Source organism: Pan paniscus, chromosome 13 (assembly GCF_029289425.2).
Source record: "Pan paniscus chromosome 13, NHGRI_mPanPan1-v2.0_pri, whole genome shotgun sequence".
Classification (NCBI taxonomy): domain Eukaryota; kingdom Metazoa; phylum Chordata; class Mammalia; order Primates; family Hominidae; genus Pan; species Pan paniscus.
In genome coordinates, this window is record NC_073262.2 from 70,588,183 (window position 1) to 70,606,438 (window position 18,256).

General features: G+C 39.7%; 1 protein-coding gene across 3 annotated transcripts in view; it reads right to left on the reverse strand.

The window, feature by feature from the left end:
• Positions 1-756: 756 nt before the first annotated feature.
• Positions 757-18,256, reverse strand: part of STK39 (serine/threonine kinase 39) — a 296,359-nt gene continuing 278,859 nt past the window's right edge. For all 3 annotated transcript variants that reach the window (XM_055108709.2, XM_034954433.3, XM_063595436.1), the window contains 2 exons: positions 11,373-11,437; positions 757-2,307 (listed from right to left, as the gene is read on the reverse strand). In XM_055108709.2, coding sequence (XP_054964684.1) covers positions 2,233-2,307; positions 11,373-11,437 — 140 coding nt within the window. In that variant the 3' untranslated portion in view covers positions 757-2,232. The remainder of the gene's footprint in view (positions 2,308-11,372; positions 11,438-18,256) is intronic.

Consider the following 18,256-nt stretch of genomic DNA (forward strand, 5'->3'; position numbering starts at 1 on the left):
ATATGAAAATATGGGTGGAAATTTAATACAGACATTAAATGATATTTATAACCATGTTTAAATACAGATATTAAATGATATAACAATTATGACAAGGCAGTTATAAATAACTTTTTTTCTTAGTAATATATATTTGCTTTTTAAAGTACATTAAACAGCTACCATATCTAGGGTTAGCTAGGAAAAAGCAATGGCACCATCCTGGGAGTCCACCCCTCTGAAAGATTTTTGATTAGTCTCCATGTTGCAAAGTCCTCCAGTTATTCATGTATATTTTATCCTCTTAGTAGAAGATAAGGGTCTTGTCTTTTCACCCACAAGTTGTACAGAAGAGTGTAAAGAACATGCTCTGAATGTCAGGAAATGAGGATCCTGGGAGTTTAGCTCTGCAAGTAGTCCTGTAAAGGGCCTTGGACAAGTCATTCAACCACTCTGAGCCTCAGGGACTAACAGCATTAAAATGAATGAAGTGGTTGGAAGGAATTATTCTCTCTTGTCCCCTATAGCCCTATAGGGGTTTTAATTCGAAGACCATCTGTCTATATGGAGTAGAAATGTTTGCCTTTCATTCTCTCCTCATGCTAATTCAAGTTACTTGTCAAACCCAGTTCTCTGTACTGGATGCATGATGCCTCCTCACTCTGCCTCTAGGGCACTTTCACTAGTTAACTCTTACTAGGCATTTTATGAAAGTGCTAAATGCCATTGCAGTAATGCAGATGATATCTAAAGGAGGAAAGAAACAATGCAAAACAATCTCGTTGTGCAATACACTTTTATTTTCCTTTTACCTTTGCAGTCATCTTCGAGTAATCGTTGTGTAAACAATAGAATGGAATGAAATTACATTAAATTGTATGCAAATGGCTCTAGAACACCTTAACAATTATGACAAGGCAATTATAAATAACTTTTTTTCCTTAGTAATATATATTTGCTTTTTAAAGTACTTTAAAGAGCTGCCATATCTAGGGTTAGCTAGGAAAGAGCAATGGTACCATCCTGGGAGCCCACCTCCCTGAAAGATTAGACTCCAATTTTCAAAATCCTAAGGTTTACTAGTTCCATAATATACAGTCAAGCAGAGCGCTACTTGGGTTGAAAGTATTGATTCTTGAACCTTAACAGCGTTTTACCTTTTAGTCACTGCACAAAACCCTTCCAATTTTCACTCCACCTGGGTATTCTGCAAAATTTCAAGTAAAACTCAGATTCTGATATTTTCAAGTTTATCACCTTTAGAATAACAAACCCTATCACTTAAGGAGAGCCAAATCAGAGATGGGTATATAGTTAGCAATCTAACAGAATGGCAACATTTTACATAGCATTCTAAACGGTCCAATGAAGCAAAACTTAACATATGCCACCTTATATAGAGGAAATTTTAGATCTGAGACTATTCCAGAGTAAAGCAGCCTCAGGCACATTCTTAATGTGAAAGTTTGCAAGGCACCTCCCTCTCCCAAGAGACAGTCAGATTGTAAATTGGTTTTTAGGCAAACAGACTAAAAGAATAAGCATCCAAATTCCTAATTCAGTCATTTCAAAATTTAGAAGTTACAAATACTCCAAAGATAGACCCAAAACTTTTTGTTTAAATAACAAGATTAACTGCAAGAAGCATATAATCAAAACCCTTTTTTTCTTATAGCTAAGGTGTGTAATGCATAAATATATGAAAAATAAAATTCACAGTCAGTTTTAAAACTAGAATTCAAGTTTGGCTAATAAATCTTAATTTTATAAGTATATTAATTTCTAAATACAACATAAAAGAGGCAGTATTGTCAGATGTACAATTAAAGTATTATAACAGAAATAACAACAATGAAAGGAGAAATAGGCTTCTGGATAGAAAATTCCTTTTGTTGCCAATAAATAAGACCACCTGAGTGTATTTCAGATTCTTTTCACTTAAGGGATATCCAAATTGATTGCTAAGAATATTAAATAGCTTTTGGAAAAATTAGCAACAGTCGTGCAGCTGTGGCATTTGCTTGTTCTTGTACTGTGGATTGCTAGAGAATAAAGCAGAACTCGGAGTGTAGTAAGTTTTAAAAAATTATTTTTTTATCCCATTTTGTTGAAGCCGGCCTCTTCACAATCTTCTGAATTTGCTAGGAAATGGGAGTGAGGGGGTGGGAGGAAATGGGCAGAAAGAGGGAGGGTTGAAGGGAGTAGGGGTGGGGGTGGGACATGACAGATCAGGGTGACATCAAGGGACATACATCAGCTGACACTCAACTGAGCAAACCCAATCAGCTTCACTTCATCAGGAATCTCCGACCCATCACAGCCAGAAGCCTGAAAAGGGAAAAAGAAAGCCTCAATGCTGGTTTGCTGCTGCTGCTGGTTGTTAAAGTCTTGTTCCTATGATGGCAGATCTAAGCAAAGGCACAGTTGGTATGGGACCATTCCAGAAGAGAGATGCCAGCCACTCTCTTGAATGACTACTGGAAGCTAAGTGCTGTCAGCACTGTGGCCATCATGCTATGAAGTACAGAACAGAGGTGGGAAGGGATTTGTTATCCATTAAAATACCATGCCCAGGCTGGAAGCTTTGGAACAGTCAGTGAAACACCACTGCTAAGAAACCACAAACAAATTTTTCAAAAACTAAATAAAATTATTTTAAATATACTTTCTAACTAAATCACCTTAGTAATCATTCTGAGAACAACATGAAAATAAGCAGAAGAGATCTAACAGGTCACCCAGGAGTAATTTAGTTTTTACCAAACTCATTTCTTCTATGAAACTTGCCAGGAAAAAGTCATCACCAAGTACTGCGATGGGCTCATTAGAGAGAACTGCTATATAAATACCAGTGAATAAGTTTTACAGGGAAAGGTATTATAACAATTCTTTTCTATAAAAGAATTTTGTTTATAATATTTTCAGACATATTAATTGCCTAAAATTGGCGAAAATTATGGTGTGTCAAATACTTTATTTTTCTTACTTCAGAATCAGAAAGAACTGGAAAAAAGCCATTGCCTTGGCCAGGCATGGCGGCTCACGCCTGTAATTCCAGCACTTTGGGGGGCCGAGGCAGGTGGATCATGAGGTCAGGAGATCGAGACCATCCTGGCCAACATGGTGAAAACCCGTCTCTACTAAAATACAAAAAATTAGCCAGGTTTGGTGGCACACATCTGTAGTGCCAGCTACTCGGGAGGCTGAGGGCTGAGGCAGGGGAGTCACTTGAACCGGGGAGGCAGAGGTTGCAGTGAGCCGAGATCGTGCCACTGCACTCCAGCCTGGCGACAGAGCGAGACTCCACCTCAGAAAAAAAAGGAAGCCATTTCCCTTCAAACCTCTCACTGGTCCTAATTAATAAGTTATTTCATTTTTCTTGTGACCTCTCCCCTTTGCTTGCTTTTAGACACACACACACACACACACACACAGACTCTCACTCTCTCTCTCTCTCTCTCCCCCCCGCCCCCCTCAGATCCACCATTCTAAGCTGCCTCTCATCCTATAGTACATAAATCAGAATTGGACATTACATAAGAACAACATGGAAGGGAGAAAAAAGTATGATGAATGACTGGGAATGGGCAATTAATTACCAAAGGATCATACAACCCTTTTCAGAGCCTAATTCCTGCCAAATTATTGTCACAACAATTAGTTTCCCATGGAAAAGTGCCCTTTCCAATCACCACAATTAAGCTGCTTAGCACTGCTTGTATACATTTAGAATATGTACTATACTGTTTTTTGAACTGTACTGTTCATAGTGTACTGTTTTTTGAACTGTTCAAAAAAACAGTACAGAAAACCAGCATCAACTCTAGCATTTTCTATTAAATAAGCAGCTAACTATAATGTTTGTACCTTGAATATTTTCAAATGATTATCTTTAAAATAACATCCTATGTAAGTAGTTATGCTTATGTGAAAAAGTCACTAGCCTAAAGGATAAAAATATTAATCAGTATTTAAAGAAAGGAATTTACTTTGTACCTATCCAGTGATATCTCTGGTTTCATCTGACAGATAAAGATGTTCAGTGAAGTAAAATTGTCATTGTTTGTGTTGACAGGGGCGATGAGGTCTGAAATGCTCTTCTCCTTATCACTTTCACAAAGTAGTACAGGCATAGAGGGCATTTTGGCTGAGGTATTTCTGGTGGTGTCACACTGACACTGTAATATTCACCTTCCCTATCCATTTTCTCCTTGTGTTATCACTGTTTCTTTATCTACCTTCCTAAATCATCCCTTCTCTCATGTGTAGCTCTTGTTAACATCATTTACTCAACCCACTGAATAATGGCAGACAACCTGTGTAATTAACAGGCAACTGACAAACATCCAAAGACAAACTATGGCTGCTGGTGGTGACAAAAAGGTCAGATTGCCAAATGTGAAGTACACCAATGTACTTCAAATCTTCATCAGAAATTTGGCAATGTGAATATCAGGAGGTTAAAATGACTAGAATAAAACTACAATATCCAATAGTGGTTGAACTGACTAGAAATGAGAATATTAAATCCTTTCTTGTGAAGAGTAATGGAAATGAGAACTTACTAGAGTAGGTGATAAACCAGTGGTTACGGTGAGAACATCACAGAAGGAGTCTTCACAAAGTCCCTACCCACCCTGGGTCCTCAGTGCCTCCCATAGCTACACTGAAATGTCTGTCTCCTGGCCAGGACCTTTGGCTGTGTTTGCTTCATGGCGCTCAGCCCTCCTTCCTCTGCTACCTGGGCTCTCACTGCTGAGTCCAGGGCTCTCTCAGCTTGCAAAGCACAAATGAGGGTGACATGCAAATGACTCTGAAATTCAGAGAAAGGAACCAATGACCCTTCAAAACAGCAATGTTCAAACTTTGGGGTCTTAGGATCTCTTGATACTCTTCAAGAATTACTGAGGACTCCAAAAAGTGTCTGCTTATGGGGGTTATATTCGTTAGACTGACTGTCTTAGAAATTAAAGCTGAGAGATTCAAAAAGTATTTTAAACATATTATTTGAAATTATGTCAAGATATTGAAGTAATATTATAAACAGTACATTTAAAAACATAAAATAGGTTTACATAAATTAATTATACTATCTTAAATTAAAACTAAAACATTTTTAAAATATTCCTTTACTAATTCATTAAACTTAACAATAATAAACTCATTACATACAAACATAAATAAAATCTTCATGGAAAATAACCATAGTTCCCCTACCCACTGCAAGAAAACTCAAAGAGTGGCCTGACTTCTACATTTCCTCTTTAATGTCTTGCTTAATAAAAGACAGCTGGATTCTCATACCTACTTCTGTATTCAATCTACTGTTTTATGCTGTTTTCCTTGAAGCACATGAAAAAAAAATCCAGCCTCATACAAATATATATGAAAGAGGGAAGAGTATTTTGATAGCTTTTCCAAATAGTTGTGGATATCATTTATTACCGCACTAGAACTTTCCAAGTGGCAATTTCTTTAATGTTAGTTGCAATGTACACTCTGAAACCACAGTATTGAAGTTTTCATACCCTGTTACCTTAAAATCTATTGGTCTACCTTGCACTTTGAGTGGATCTTTTACCCATGCATGACTTTAAGCATCACTGACTTATGCAGATCTTCTAAATGTTGACATGTTTCATTATACAATATGAACAATTCATTATACAATGTCAACAAATCATACCCATTAATATCACCCATCACCAATCTCATCAGAAAAGTCTTTAAGTACTGGGTTACTGTCAAGCTTACAGTAGCGATACAAGTTTTCGAAAATCCTATTTTTGCTTGAAAGCTTGAATTTATTATCAACAACAAATATTGTCAGATTTATTTATTTATTTATTTATTTATATTTTTTGAGACAGTCTCACTCTGTCACCCAGGCTGGAGTGCAGTGGTGTGATCTCGGCTCACTGCAACCTCCGCCTCCCGGGTTCAAGCGATTCTCTTGCCTCAGCCTCTCGATGAGCTGGGACTACAGGTGCCCGCCACCATGCCCAGGTAATTTTTTTGTTTTTTGTATTTTTAGTAGAGATGAAGTTTCACCGTGTTAGCCAGGATGGTCTCGATCTCCTGACCTCGTGATCCACATGCCTCGGCCTCCCAAAGTGCTGGGATTACTGGCGTGAGCCACCGCGCCCGGCCATCAGCTTTTTGTTTTGTTTTTTTTTTTAAGTGTCAGTCTTACTTTCTTCATTCTGAAAAAAAGTCTGCCAAATATCCGAGTCTGAAAAACCAGTTTGTCAGCTATTCTTTCAAGTAAAAATGATGTTTCATGAAGAAAGAAAAAACATGTAGGTAAGCTCAAACCAAACAATTTCACAAGTGCTCTTCCTGAAGACTGTCAATGTACACCCGTATAATGAAGGAGGGATTCCCACTTCATAGCACTGAACACTCAAAAGATGTGTCCTGTAGCTGAAATTCAATAAAGTCAATAATGTTTCCTGCCTTGTTAGGAAAATTCTCAAGTGAAATTGGCTTTGCTTTTTTACAGTGAGTGACAGTGCCTGGCTCTGAGGAACACAGTGACTATTAGTGCAGTCTGATGTTGCTGCATGTGTGCCGACATTACCAGTTTTACCCACCATGGCTTTACACCAACGTCAACACAGTGGAAAAAGCAAGTCACAAAGAGTTTTGACATCCAGGATCCCCTAGAAGGGTCTCAGGGAAACTCAGAAGTTTGAGGCCCATGCTTTGTGAGCCTCAATTTCAAAGTGAAGGAGAAGTTCAGAACATGCTACCCCAAAATATGCCACTCTTCTATTTCATGGTTTTGCGTTAAAGACACTTTAAAAAACAACAGCAGCAGATGCAGGAAGGGCCCTCTGACTTTCCTAAAAGCAGGAGTTAAAACTCCCAAGTGGAAGGTTTCCTCCCTGCACCTGGAAGAAGAAAGCTATTCTGATCACCAGAGATGGGGCGCTGAAGCCCCTGACAGACATCTACACAAACAAACCTTGTTAAACTCATCCTCGTGTTCCTAGTCACTTCTCCACGATGAACCCTCGTCCCAGCCCCCCACTGCCTTGCCCCCTTTCATCATTTATTGCTTCATCCAACTCAATATATGTGCTAAATTCTAACAGCTTCTTTGGGTCTTCATTTCTTTATGAGGCCTCTCATGTCATGTAAAACTTAGATTAAATAAATATGTATGCTTTTCTCCTGTTAATCTGTTTTATGTCGGTTTACTTCCAGGCCCAGCCAAAAAACCCTAAGAAGGCAGAGATAACAGTTTGCCTCCCCTGCCAAAGGAAAATGTACACATTATCAGGGACCTAATGTGACAGTGTATGACATCATGCACGCTCTTACTCAGGGTGTATTCTGATTCCTGAACACTCCATCTCCTCACCCCTCCCGCCATGACAGCAGGTGTGGCCTGCACCCCATGGAGGAGCTGAAGTTATGGTTACCTGGCGTCACTGAAAAGGAATGCCTCCACCCCAAATGCGGGTGCATTTTGGAATCACTAGGAGAGTGTGAGGTGCCCCCACCCCCCCACCATAGAGTCTGAGAACCACTCGTCTATCCCAGTGCTTCCCAGTATGAAACTACAAGTTTCCTTTAAAGCACTGGTTCTCAAACTTCAGCCTGCATCAGAATCACCTGGAGGGCTTGTTAAAACGGATGCCTGTGTCCCACCCCCCCAAGAGATTCTCATTCCTTAGTCCTGAGATGGGGTCTCAGAATTTACATTGTAATCCAGTTCCCAAGGGAAGCTGACACTGTCAGTCTGGGGGCCACATGTGGACAGCCACCCTTTTAGGCTGGGAGTAGGAGGCACAGAGACATGGACCTTCTGGAACTGGAAGTTTCCTTGAAGATCTTTGTCTCACTTTTCTACCCCTTCAGTAGGAGGAGAAAGTTAAAACGCTTAGGTAGTTTTTACCCAATTTCAGGCTTGACTTTACCTGCACTTGGCAAAATGTTGCCTTAGTCATACAGCCTCCAATTATGCAGAAGCTAAGAACCTCTAAAAATAAGTCCGTTTAGTCACTGTGAAAATGCTTATGAAATTTCTATCTGCAATACATATAATGCTATTAAACTTCAGTAACTAAAGTCTATAATGCTCATGTTAATGTGTACCAATTAGATGTTAATTACATGTTCTCAAAATTTGTATTCTATCTTCAAGGGCAAATTAAGTGTATCTTATTTCATGTTTTTTCTAATGCAATTTCAAAAATTCCACATTGAAAGCAGGAAGATTCACCTACTTACAAAACTGCCAAGTAGTCCATTCAAAAATGGCTTAAAAATAAAGACCTGTCTCAAGGTTTACAACAATAAAACACTACTAAAAAAAAATACATCAAACTCAAAGCACATAATAGTTGAGCTGAAATGCCCTCTATGCCTGAACCACTTTGTTAAAAGTGAAGAGAAGAATCTGATCTCCCAGCCCCTGGCCATACCAACAATGGAAATCCTACTTATTATCTTCCCTGTGGAATGCTTCTCAGGGTTTGCTGAACACTGGAACCACCATGAAGTCCTTTTAACATTCCCAAAGCCCAGGCTGCACCAAGAGCAGTTAAATAAGAATATCTGTTGTAAGACCAGACATTAGGTCCTACAACAGGACCCATTTCACATCTTGGGAACCCCAGGCTCTCTGGGGTTAATTTGCCCAGGATCACACAGTGGAGGCTGCAGACTCACCCCTGGTCTAGACTCAAAGCCCATGCCTTCAACAACCGTTCATTCCTGGAGGCACACCCCTGCGGCCCTAGGCATTAATTTTTTAAAGTGTCCCAGTGCTCCCCTGAGTGAAACCACTGTGCAGGGAGGTAAAGAACCACAGTATCATGACACTGCTGTTCTTTAGACAATTTTCAGGCCCCTGACGTTTTCCTTTAAAGAGTAACGAAAGGCACTGAGATGAAAATAATGATAAACAGCTGAGAGATAAAGGGACTATGCGCAGCAGCAGCTTACCAGGAAAAACGCTGCTGAAATACTTTGATCTTTTATTCCTGAATAAAATAACCAAGTTGATGAATGAAGGTAAATACATTTGAATCTCTGCAGTTTATCGGGATGTTAGTGTCCTATGCAAGATCAGGCCAAAAACCAGTTCAAATTAGCTCTGCCAAGTGGATCTCAAACCGGCTGGCAGCTGATACCAACAAAGAAACCCTCCTGGGGCCTAACAAGGGCTGGACAGAAAGTTAAGTGACAGAAATAAGGTCCCTCCTGAGTTTGGTTTTCGTTAACCATCTTTATCTTTGGGGAGAATAAGCCATCAATTTCCATTTACTGTGAACACCACACTACTACATTTTCAAGCTGTAATGGGAAGGAAAACACGGACTTGTTTCCAAAACTCTTCTGTGCCTGACAGGCCACTATTACTCAATCTCCTGAAGGTACAAAGGAGATTCAGTCTCAGCCAACGGAGATTCAGTCCCAGCCAATGTAAATGTACCCAGTCATCCAAAATGAGGAATCTACAAAATGACAGAAAACTGTACAACCCTAAGGCTGCAGGGGTCTGCCTCCAAGATGAATGGCTGTTGAGAGCATGGGCACTGAGGCTAGACCAGGGGGGAGTCTGCAGCTTCCAGACTCAGGATCTGTGTGATCGCTGTGTGATCCTGGGCAAATCAACCCCAGCGAGCCCGAGGTTCCCGAGATGTGAAATGGGCCTGCTACCAGAGATAATGGTAAAGCAGGAGAGCTGGAGGAGTGGGGGCAGACCAGGCTTCATTAGCCTGTCCCAGTGTGCGGTTTACAACAGGGCAGTGGAGACACTGTGTCTACCACATTTTGGGATTGTAGGAGGATTACTCTGGCTACAGGCACAGGGTGGTAAACAGAGCCAAAAGCTGACAAATTGGTGGCAGGAAGATTAGTTTGTGAAGATGAGAGAATCCTGCTGGGTGCAGGAAATGGAGATGCAGGGAAGAGGACAGAATCCAGAGAGAATTTAAGAAACATATAAGCTGATTAGGAGATGAGGGAGAGTTTTACATTATTCTTATGGTTTACCTAGAGATTGTACAGCGGCTGTTTTCACAAAATCTTCGGTAGTAGGAAAGGGCCAGGGTTACTGTTCCTCTTTCATAATAAAATGAGAAAAGTCCAGCATGAGAGTTTCAGACTCTTATCTCTGTTTGCATATTACAAATTAGGAAAATGTTCTTGAGGTGGTATTAAAAAAATGAATAAAGGGACATATATTGGCTTGAAATGCTGACACAGGCTGCCATTTTCTCATCAATATACTCTCACATTAAAAAAAAAACACACACACATTAAGAGGTGACAGTGTCATCCCAAACCAGAAAAGGGATTTTCCTATTTGTTAACCTAGCACTCTACATCTGAATAAAATGTTACTTTTTTATCAAAGCAAAAAGAATTCCTTCAGATATATCTTTTCTGTGAAAATCTTTGTGTTTTTCTTTTATCACACAGCCTAGCTATCTAAAATTAGATGGGAAGCAAGACCCAGGAAGTTTTAATTAGCACCAGGCTCACATTTACTGTAACTAATCATTTAGCATTTTTGGTCACCCACATTTTCCATTTAATTTCACAAATATAAAAAAGATCATCAATATATGTTGTGCACAGCAAAGTGTTGGTCATCTAGATCTAAAATTGCTTCTGGGATTCTGACCAGCCTTTGATAAAATTAACTTACGATTTTTAAAATGTACCTTAATGTACTGTTTGCTAAAATTTTTTGGAAAACGGTCACTTTTGACTATCTGGACTTCTCTCCATTTCTGACCACCACCATCTTGGTCTCACAGTGACCCCAGAATGTCCAGCACTCTGTATCTCTGTGGCCACCTAGTACTTAAGTTTACAATCTACTAGTGAAGAATAACTGTTGAAATATCTCCTTTCTACAAAAATCTGTTACTGTGATTTGAAATGTGGAAGTAAATTGTTGTGTCTTTGTTCGCCAGCCTTTGGTGAGTTGTTCTACAATTGCTTCCAATTACCTAAACCATTTCTACAACAATCAGCCTCTATTTTCAAAAGTTAGAACCACTTGGCTTTTGTCTTAGGAAAGCTTTATTAAGAGTGTTGCTTTGAATTCAGTGTAATTTTGTCTTTATGGTCAAGTTGCAATACAAACTGCAAGCAAAATGATCTAGGCTTCAAGATTCTTATATGGCCACTCTTAGTCAAAGGTGTGATGATAAAAGAAAAAGCTATGCTCATAGAAGAGGAAATTTCCAGTCACAATCAGAAAATGTTCCCTAACGTTGCAGAGTCAAATGCTTCCAAATGCAAAAATTGATTCTAAAAGAAAACAACAACAGCAAAATTACAGAGTAGGTTATTAAACTAGATTATTATTCCCCGCTGGCACAGCATGGCAAAATATTACCTCCTTCTTTCCATAACTTTCCACTTACCAACTTAAATGTCAATGTTTTTAAAGCTTTGGGATCATCTACAATCTTCTGTAAATTAGCAGCCACTGTAAAATATAAACATAGAGAGAAAGTTTCCAAATTATTTCCAATAACAGTGGATTTTCACATCAATGACTCAGAAAATTTGACTAATGATGCAATAAACTGCAAAATCATTTTTCATAAACATTGCAAAGTCCATATAAATGACCAAATTACTCTCATACAGATATTTTCTACAACAATTGATATCATTTCAGCAATCTTGTATCTATGCACATCTGAATTAATCACTGTATGTCAACTCTGCATTTCATATAATAAAATCTGAAATTTCTAACGGAAAGTAGAAATGATAGCAGCCCCCAGTGTTTCCGCCACTTGGCTTCTCTAAATATTCATTACTAAGAAATTTATTAGCCAGAAGAGGGCAGTACAAAACAAAGAGGAGAGGTAGTGGGGAGAAAAAAAAAAAAAAAAAACAAAGCCTTTCTCTGGAAATAGAAGGTCAGCACATTTGAACCCCTGTCCTATAAATTCACTCAATTCTCTGAACCCATTTTTATCAAGGCAACAAAATACAGTGGATAACCTCTACAACTCAAGCGCATGTTTTAAGGCTTTCAGAGCACAATGATCTGTCAAACCAGGGAAGCGCCACCTTGAATAATACCCAAGTTTGCTGAACAGGGTCAAGCACTAGAGTAGACGCTGTCAGTTTGGAGCTCAGTGCTGCAGATATGTTTTCAGTATTAGCTGGATTCACTGGAGATCTGTCCTTGTTCTCCACGGTGTAATGATCTATCTGATACCCCAGTAGAGAAGTCAGTTTTTTCTGCTTACTCCTCTGGCTCAGGGTACTGCTAATGAACAGAATTATCAAAAGCTAATGATGATGGAAACTTAAAACTTACTTTTTCCATGTCCACACCTGAAGTATAAAGTCCTGAAAGTCAAATAAGGGCTATTGCTTAGGGAAGGAGAAGTTACTGCTGAAGAAATTATGGGAGAATGTCGTGTTTGTCATTTTTATTTTTTTATGAGTAAAATTATCTGCTGCTTCAGTAGTTAGGTATTGAAGTTACCTGAATTTTTTAAGATAAAAAATTTTAAGATAAAATAGTACACATACAAGTATTTTGAGAAAAGTGTTTCAAGTAGAAAAATTTAAGTAGAAAGTAGTAAGAAATCTGCGCAAGTTTTAATTTTCTCTAAGGTCGACTGACAACAACCTAGATACATGGATTTTCTGCAGATTAGTTTATTTCATTTAATCCATCAGCTGCAGAGGAGAAAAAAGAAAAATTATGTACTCAATATGGCCTATTTCTCTTTATAAACCATAATTGCAAGCATCATTTTATCTTCATTTGTTGCCCTTTTAATACTTCCATTCTGAGTGATCTGCAGTTTCATTTTTACCAACACTCCTCCCATCTGCCTCCTCTTTTTCTCCTCTTTCTTTTGCCCACATAAGCAAGCACACACATATCAGGTACACCCCAAGGCACCAATTCCAGAATAGTTATCATCACAAAGCTTCCTGTGGCCTTTCAACAGTTTTCCGAACATATTTTAGACACTAAAATCATCAAGTCATTTATGCAAGAAACATTGGCTCATGGAGTGCAAAGCTCTGCTGTAAAATCCCGTCCACCAAAGCCAGTATTTATCATGTCAGGGCACTCTGACTACATGCAAATTACAGCAAATGAACACAGTACCCATTTTCTTAAAACATAAAAGTGTTCTAATAGTTCCTCTGATTTGGGCTGATTTCATGAGTGGCCATAAATTCTTCGTATAAATTTCAGTCCTTTCATTAGTTTCTCGGTTAATGTGGATGATTTACTGCCTTGTTTTGGGTCATCTATTTCCAGTCTGCTCTCTAATGTTCAGTCAAAAGCAGAGCTCTAGCCTACACTAATTCACAACCCTCTCTCCGGTGTACATGTATATATACAAGGGCCAATTTCCAGGGAATGTGTCAAGCAACTTGGAGACCGAAGGGCAAGATGGAGCTGCCTGCATCTTAAACAATCATCCCAGAAACCACACTCCCCAGTTGTGAATCTCACACCTCTGGGACATTAAAAATTCAAATTCTGTCTTCAGCTCAAAGTAAAAATAGCAAAACTGGCCACTTACCTGATTACTTATCCCAGCTGCTAGGCTTATTTTCAATTTGGTTGATTCTAATTTGTTGTAAAGTGCTATAAAACACCTTCATTTAACTGACATCACATAAAATTCAGGGTGATGCTAATTTCTTTTCCAGTAGCAATGCTCATTAAAAAGATGGGTGTCACTGTTTCCTCCCATCTCCTGACTGTGCACCTGGATTTCAAAAATAAAAACGCTCCTTACCTGGAACGTGAGCTGAGAAAGAAGGGCTGGGTAGGGCTGGCTGTTGCTTTAGAGCTGCCTGAGCCTGTGCTGAGAACACTGACCTTTGTGTTGTAAGACACTCGAGTTTCTGGAAAATGTAGGACTTCTGAACCCTGCTTGCTCAGTAGCCACTGACTCATTTCAAATCCCTCTTGGTTTTCCCAAATAAAACTCATGCCCCTTGGTTTCTGCAGCAGACATTGTGCTATCTTCTTTGAACTAGTCCCTCCCTTCCCAGCCCACACTCTCTCTGTCATTTGGGCAAACAAGGACACCAATAATATGCACTGAGGCCCCCAGGGACTGTGGCCCTCAAGCCCTGTCACTAGGGCTTTACCAACACTCCTCCCACCTGCCTGTCCCTACAGGGTATCTTTAGGTGAACAATTAATTTTTTTTCTATTTTTTTGTTTCTCTGTATCATACTTTAGGCTTGAATACCTGTCAGGGCTGGAAGTTTCTATTTACTTTTTTTTTGTTTTGGAGAACATTTGGCCTAAGGTATGATAAGTATTGTTCTTTATGAAACTGTAACAATATCATTAACAGCCACACGGAAAAGACGCTGATGCTCAGTACTTCCCTGAATCTAAACAGAAAAGGAAATAAGATCATCCTAGGGGTAATCCACTGGAGGCAAGGCAGCAGAGCCGACACTTTTTTGGCAAACTAAGTCAGGCATTCTCCAGACACTGTTTTCTGTATACATTCCTTGCACTATTCAAATTCTCCACATTTTAAAAAATATAATTTCAACTTTTATTTCAGATTCAGGGGTTCATATGCGGGCTTATTACCTAGGTGTATTGTGTGATGCTGAGGTTTGGGGTATGACTGATCCTGTTACCCAAGTACTGAGCATAGTACTCAATACTTTTTCAACCCTTGCCCCCCTCTCTTCTTCCCCCCTCAAGTAGGCCCTGGTGTCTGTTCCCTTCTTTGTATCCATGTGTACTCAATGTTTAGCTCTCACAAGTGAGAACATGCGGTATTTGGTTTTCTGTCCCTGTGTTAATTCACTTAGGATAACGGCCTCCAGCTGCATCCATGTCACTGCAAATGTCAAGATTTCGTTCTGTTTCATGGCTGTGTGGTTTTCCATGCTGTATATGTACCACATTTTCTTTACCCAATCCACTGTTGACAGGCACCTGGGTTGATTCGATATCTTTGCTATTGTGAATAGTGCTGTGATGCACATACCATGCGTGTGTCTTTTTGGTAGAGCAATTTATTTTCTTTTGGATACACACCAAGTCACGGGATTGCTGGGTTAAATACTAGTTCTGTTTTAAGTTATTTGAGAAATTATTCACATTTTGACAGTTAGAAAAATAAGTTATATGACTATTTACAGTCTACGTCTATATTCTGAGTAATCAGTCAAAAGATACACTTTTTCCTGAGATACCAGCTTATTTCACAACAACCCCATGTTCTGGTAACAGTGAGTTAATTCACTTAATTCTAGCTGTTTCCAAACACAAGCTATGGGGAAAAGAGAACCAGTGAACACGGAGTCTAATGTACTACTTCCAATAGTAAGAAATTTCTAACATTAGACAAAAGCATGGTCTTGGGTTACCTGACAAGGTGATGACTTCAAAATATTGTTTTATCCAAAGAGACACCCTGAATAGATTGATGCAGAAAGGCAGCATGAGATTGCAAAGAAAGAGACAATCCAAGCTCTAAATAAGGAGAAAAGGAGATGGTACGAGGGTAGGTTTCTTATGGATACTGCTAGAACACTAATATAAAATTAAAATTTTATTTTAATTAGATTTCTTTGAAATCCAGCCACGCATACAGAAAACTTACTAACTCAGTTTGGGACAAAATAAAAGATTCACCCCATTATTTTCCCTAAATCTCCAGGCTCTTATCTTCATGGGATGCACTGCAGCACAGTGTATAAGAACCTGAATTCGTGAGCCAGGGTGCCGGGGTTCAAATCCTCCTCCTGCTCACAGCTGTGTGACCTTCCTGAACGAAGTTCACTTAGCCTCCTCTTTCTGCACAAGGCCATGCATTGGTCATTGGTGAAATGAAGATATTAATGGTGCCTCACTGATAGGGTTTGTTTTGAGGATTAATTCACACACATAAAGTGCTTAGAATAATGCTTGATGTATAGCAAGTGGTTAATAAATTATTCCTCTCTGTCCTGGACAACTGCAATATCTTATCTGGTTTACCTTGCCTTTGGTCTTACCTCCTCCGAGCCCTCTTTCTAATACTCACCAGAGTTACTGGATAACCTAGATTGAGAATTGGAGTGTGTTACCTCCTTGAGCAATGCTGTTTAACTGTTCCCATCAACTTCGGGATAAAGTCCAAATTTCTAACATGGTCAATGAGACCCTCCATGGTCTGGCCTCGGCCAACCACTCCAGCTTATCTTTTGCCATTTCCTACCCTGAATCCTCCCAGGAAAGGTTCCATAACTCCATTCTCCTCCAGCTCTCTACCCCTACTCTTATCATTGTGTACTGAAATAATCTGTCACATATCTGATTTCCCCACTAGATTCAAACTCTGAAAACCCAGAAAAAATCTTATTCATCTCTGTAAAACGTTCATCTTTGAAATATATCCACATATGCAGAAATGAATGACTTCTCACCACCTCCGCTGCTGCTCCCCAAGTGAGGCTACCACCAACTTGCCACTAGACTCGTCCAGTAGCCTGTGGTCTCACTGCTTCCACCCTGATCCCTCAATGGCCTAGACTTCACCCAGAGGGCAGGGGAGGCTTCTAACATGTAGGCAGACCATGTTATTTATCTATTCAAAACCCTCTGTTGGCCTTCCATCTCAGAGTAAAGCCATGGTCTCTACAATGGTCTACCAAACCCATCTGATCAGGCCTCCTGCTCCTTCTCTCCTCTTATCCCTCACCACTCTCTCCCTTGCTGCTCCTGCTCCAGCCACACAGCCTCCATGCTGACCCTGGAGCATTCAGGGCAGGGGCTCGCCCAGAACCTCTGTACCTGCCATTCCCTCTCCCGGAAATGTTCTTCCTCCACGACTCCATGACTGCCTCCCTCCCTTTCTTTCAGTTTCTGCTCAAATGTCCCTGGCTACCCTATTAACACCCCCACCATCCCCTCACTCTCTCGTTACCCAGAATTCTTCTTTCTCATAGCACTTATCACCACCTGATATGCTATATATTTATACATTATTTCTGGATGTGGCCCTTTACCAACTCCACATACCCAGAAAATGAGCTCCAATGAATACAGGCACTGTTTTGTTCACTACTATGCTCCCAGTGCCTGACAAAGACGGATATCAATCTGTGTTGAATACATGAATATATGGAAAAATGACTCTTTGTGATATCAGTGCCCAGCACAATGTCTAGTACACTGTATCTGGTAAATATCCTCAAGGCCCTCTCCCCAGGCACAAGCTCACAAAAGTTTGCATACAATTTAGAGGATTCTAAGACACTAAGAACCCCAAATTGAGACTCTCTGAAAGAAGAATTATTCCTGTTTTGGAAAGTTTCTACAAACGTTTGTCTCCTAAGCAATAATCCTATTCGTTTGCCCTGTTAAAGCAAAGTAAATACGGCCTGAGAAAGACTCCGTACTTCTATATTTGAGTCCTTGTGGATGAACTGCAACCTAACTTAATAAGCAGACAAGATTGAAAACCTAACTTAGGAGTATGCGCCTGTAACAAGCTCAATCTCAGCAGCCATACTTCAACCAGTCATACACTGCTGAGTGTTCAAACTGTGTTCAAATAAGGCAAATGCTGAGCTGTAGCCAATCCAGTTGTTTCTGTACCTCACTTCTGATTTCTATATGTTACTTTATTTTTTTTGTCCATAAATTTGTCTGACCATAAGGCACCCCTGGAGTCTCTCTAAATCTGCTGTGATTCTAGGAGCTGCCCAATTTGCGAATCATTCATTGCTCAATTAAAGTCCTTTAAATTTAATTTGGCTGAAGTTTTTCTTTTGACAGATGGTGTCAGAAGTGGGATCTGAAGAAGAGTTTCTAATGACCCCCAGGAGCACTGAGAGAACATGCAAGGTAACTGCAGGACCCACTTGTATCCACTAATCTCTTGGAGCAGCTGGAGATCGTGGGTAAGTTCTCTCTCAGATTTTGGAGGTCCAGTGGATTTGTGTTTTGAGTTCTCTGAGTTTCTTTGAGCAAATTTCTGATCCAAACTGGGTTTCAAAGTCATGACACAAACTGGACTGGGTCTAGGAATGGATTTAATCTGGTAACTAAGTGGCCTGGATCCAGTTAGAGGCCTCTTACATCTGACTAGGTCAGAAAGAAACTGGTAGCAAATGATAATATTGTAGGGGTGTAAAATTTGGCTTTTAAAATTTTGTGGGGATTTTTGTGTTCTACCCCTTTGTTTCATTTTTCTTCTGCACGTAGGTAGGAAAAAAATTATTTGCTAAGTTAATCAAGGGAACCCAAGAGAAAAGCCAATATTTTAGGTAAAAATGAGATCCTTAATTTCTG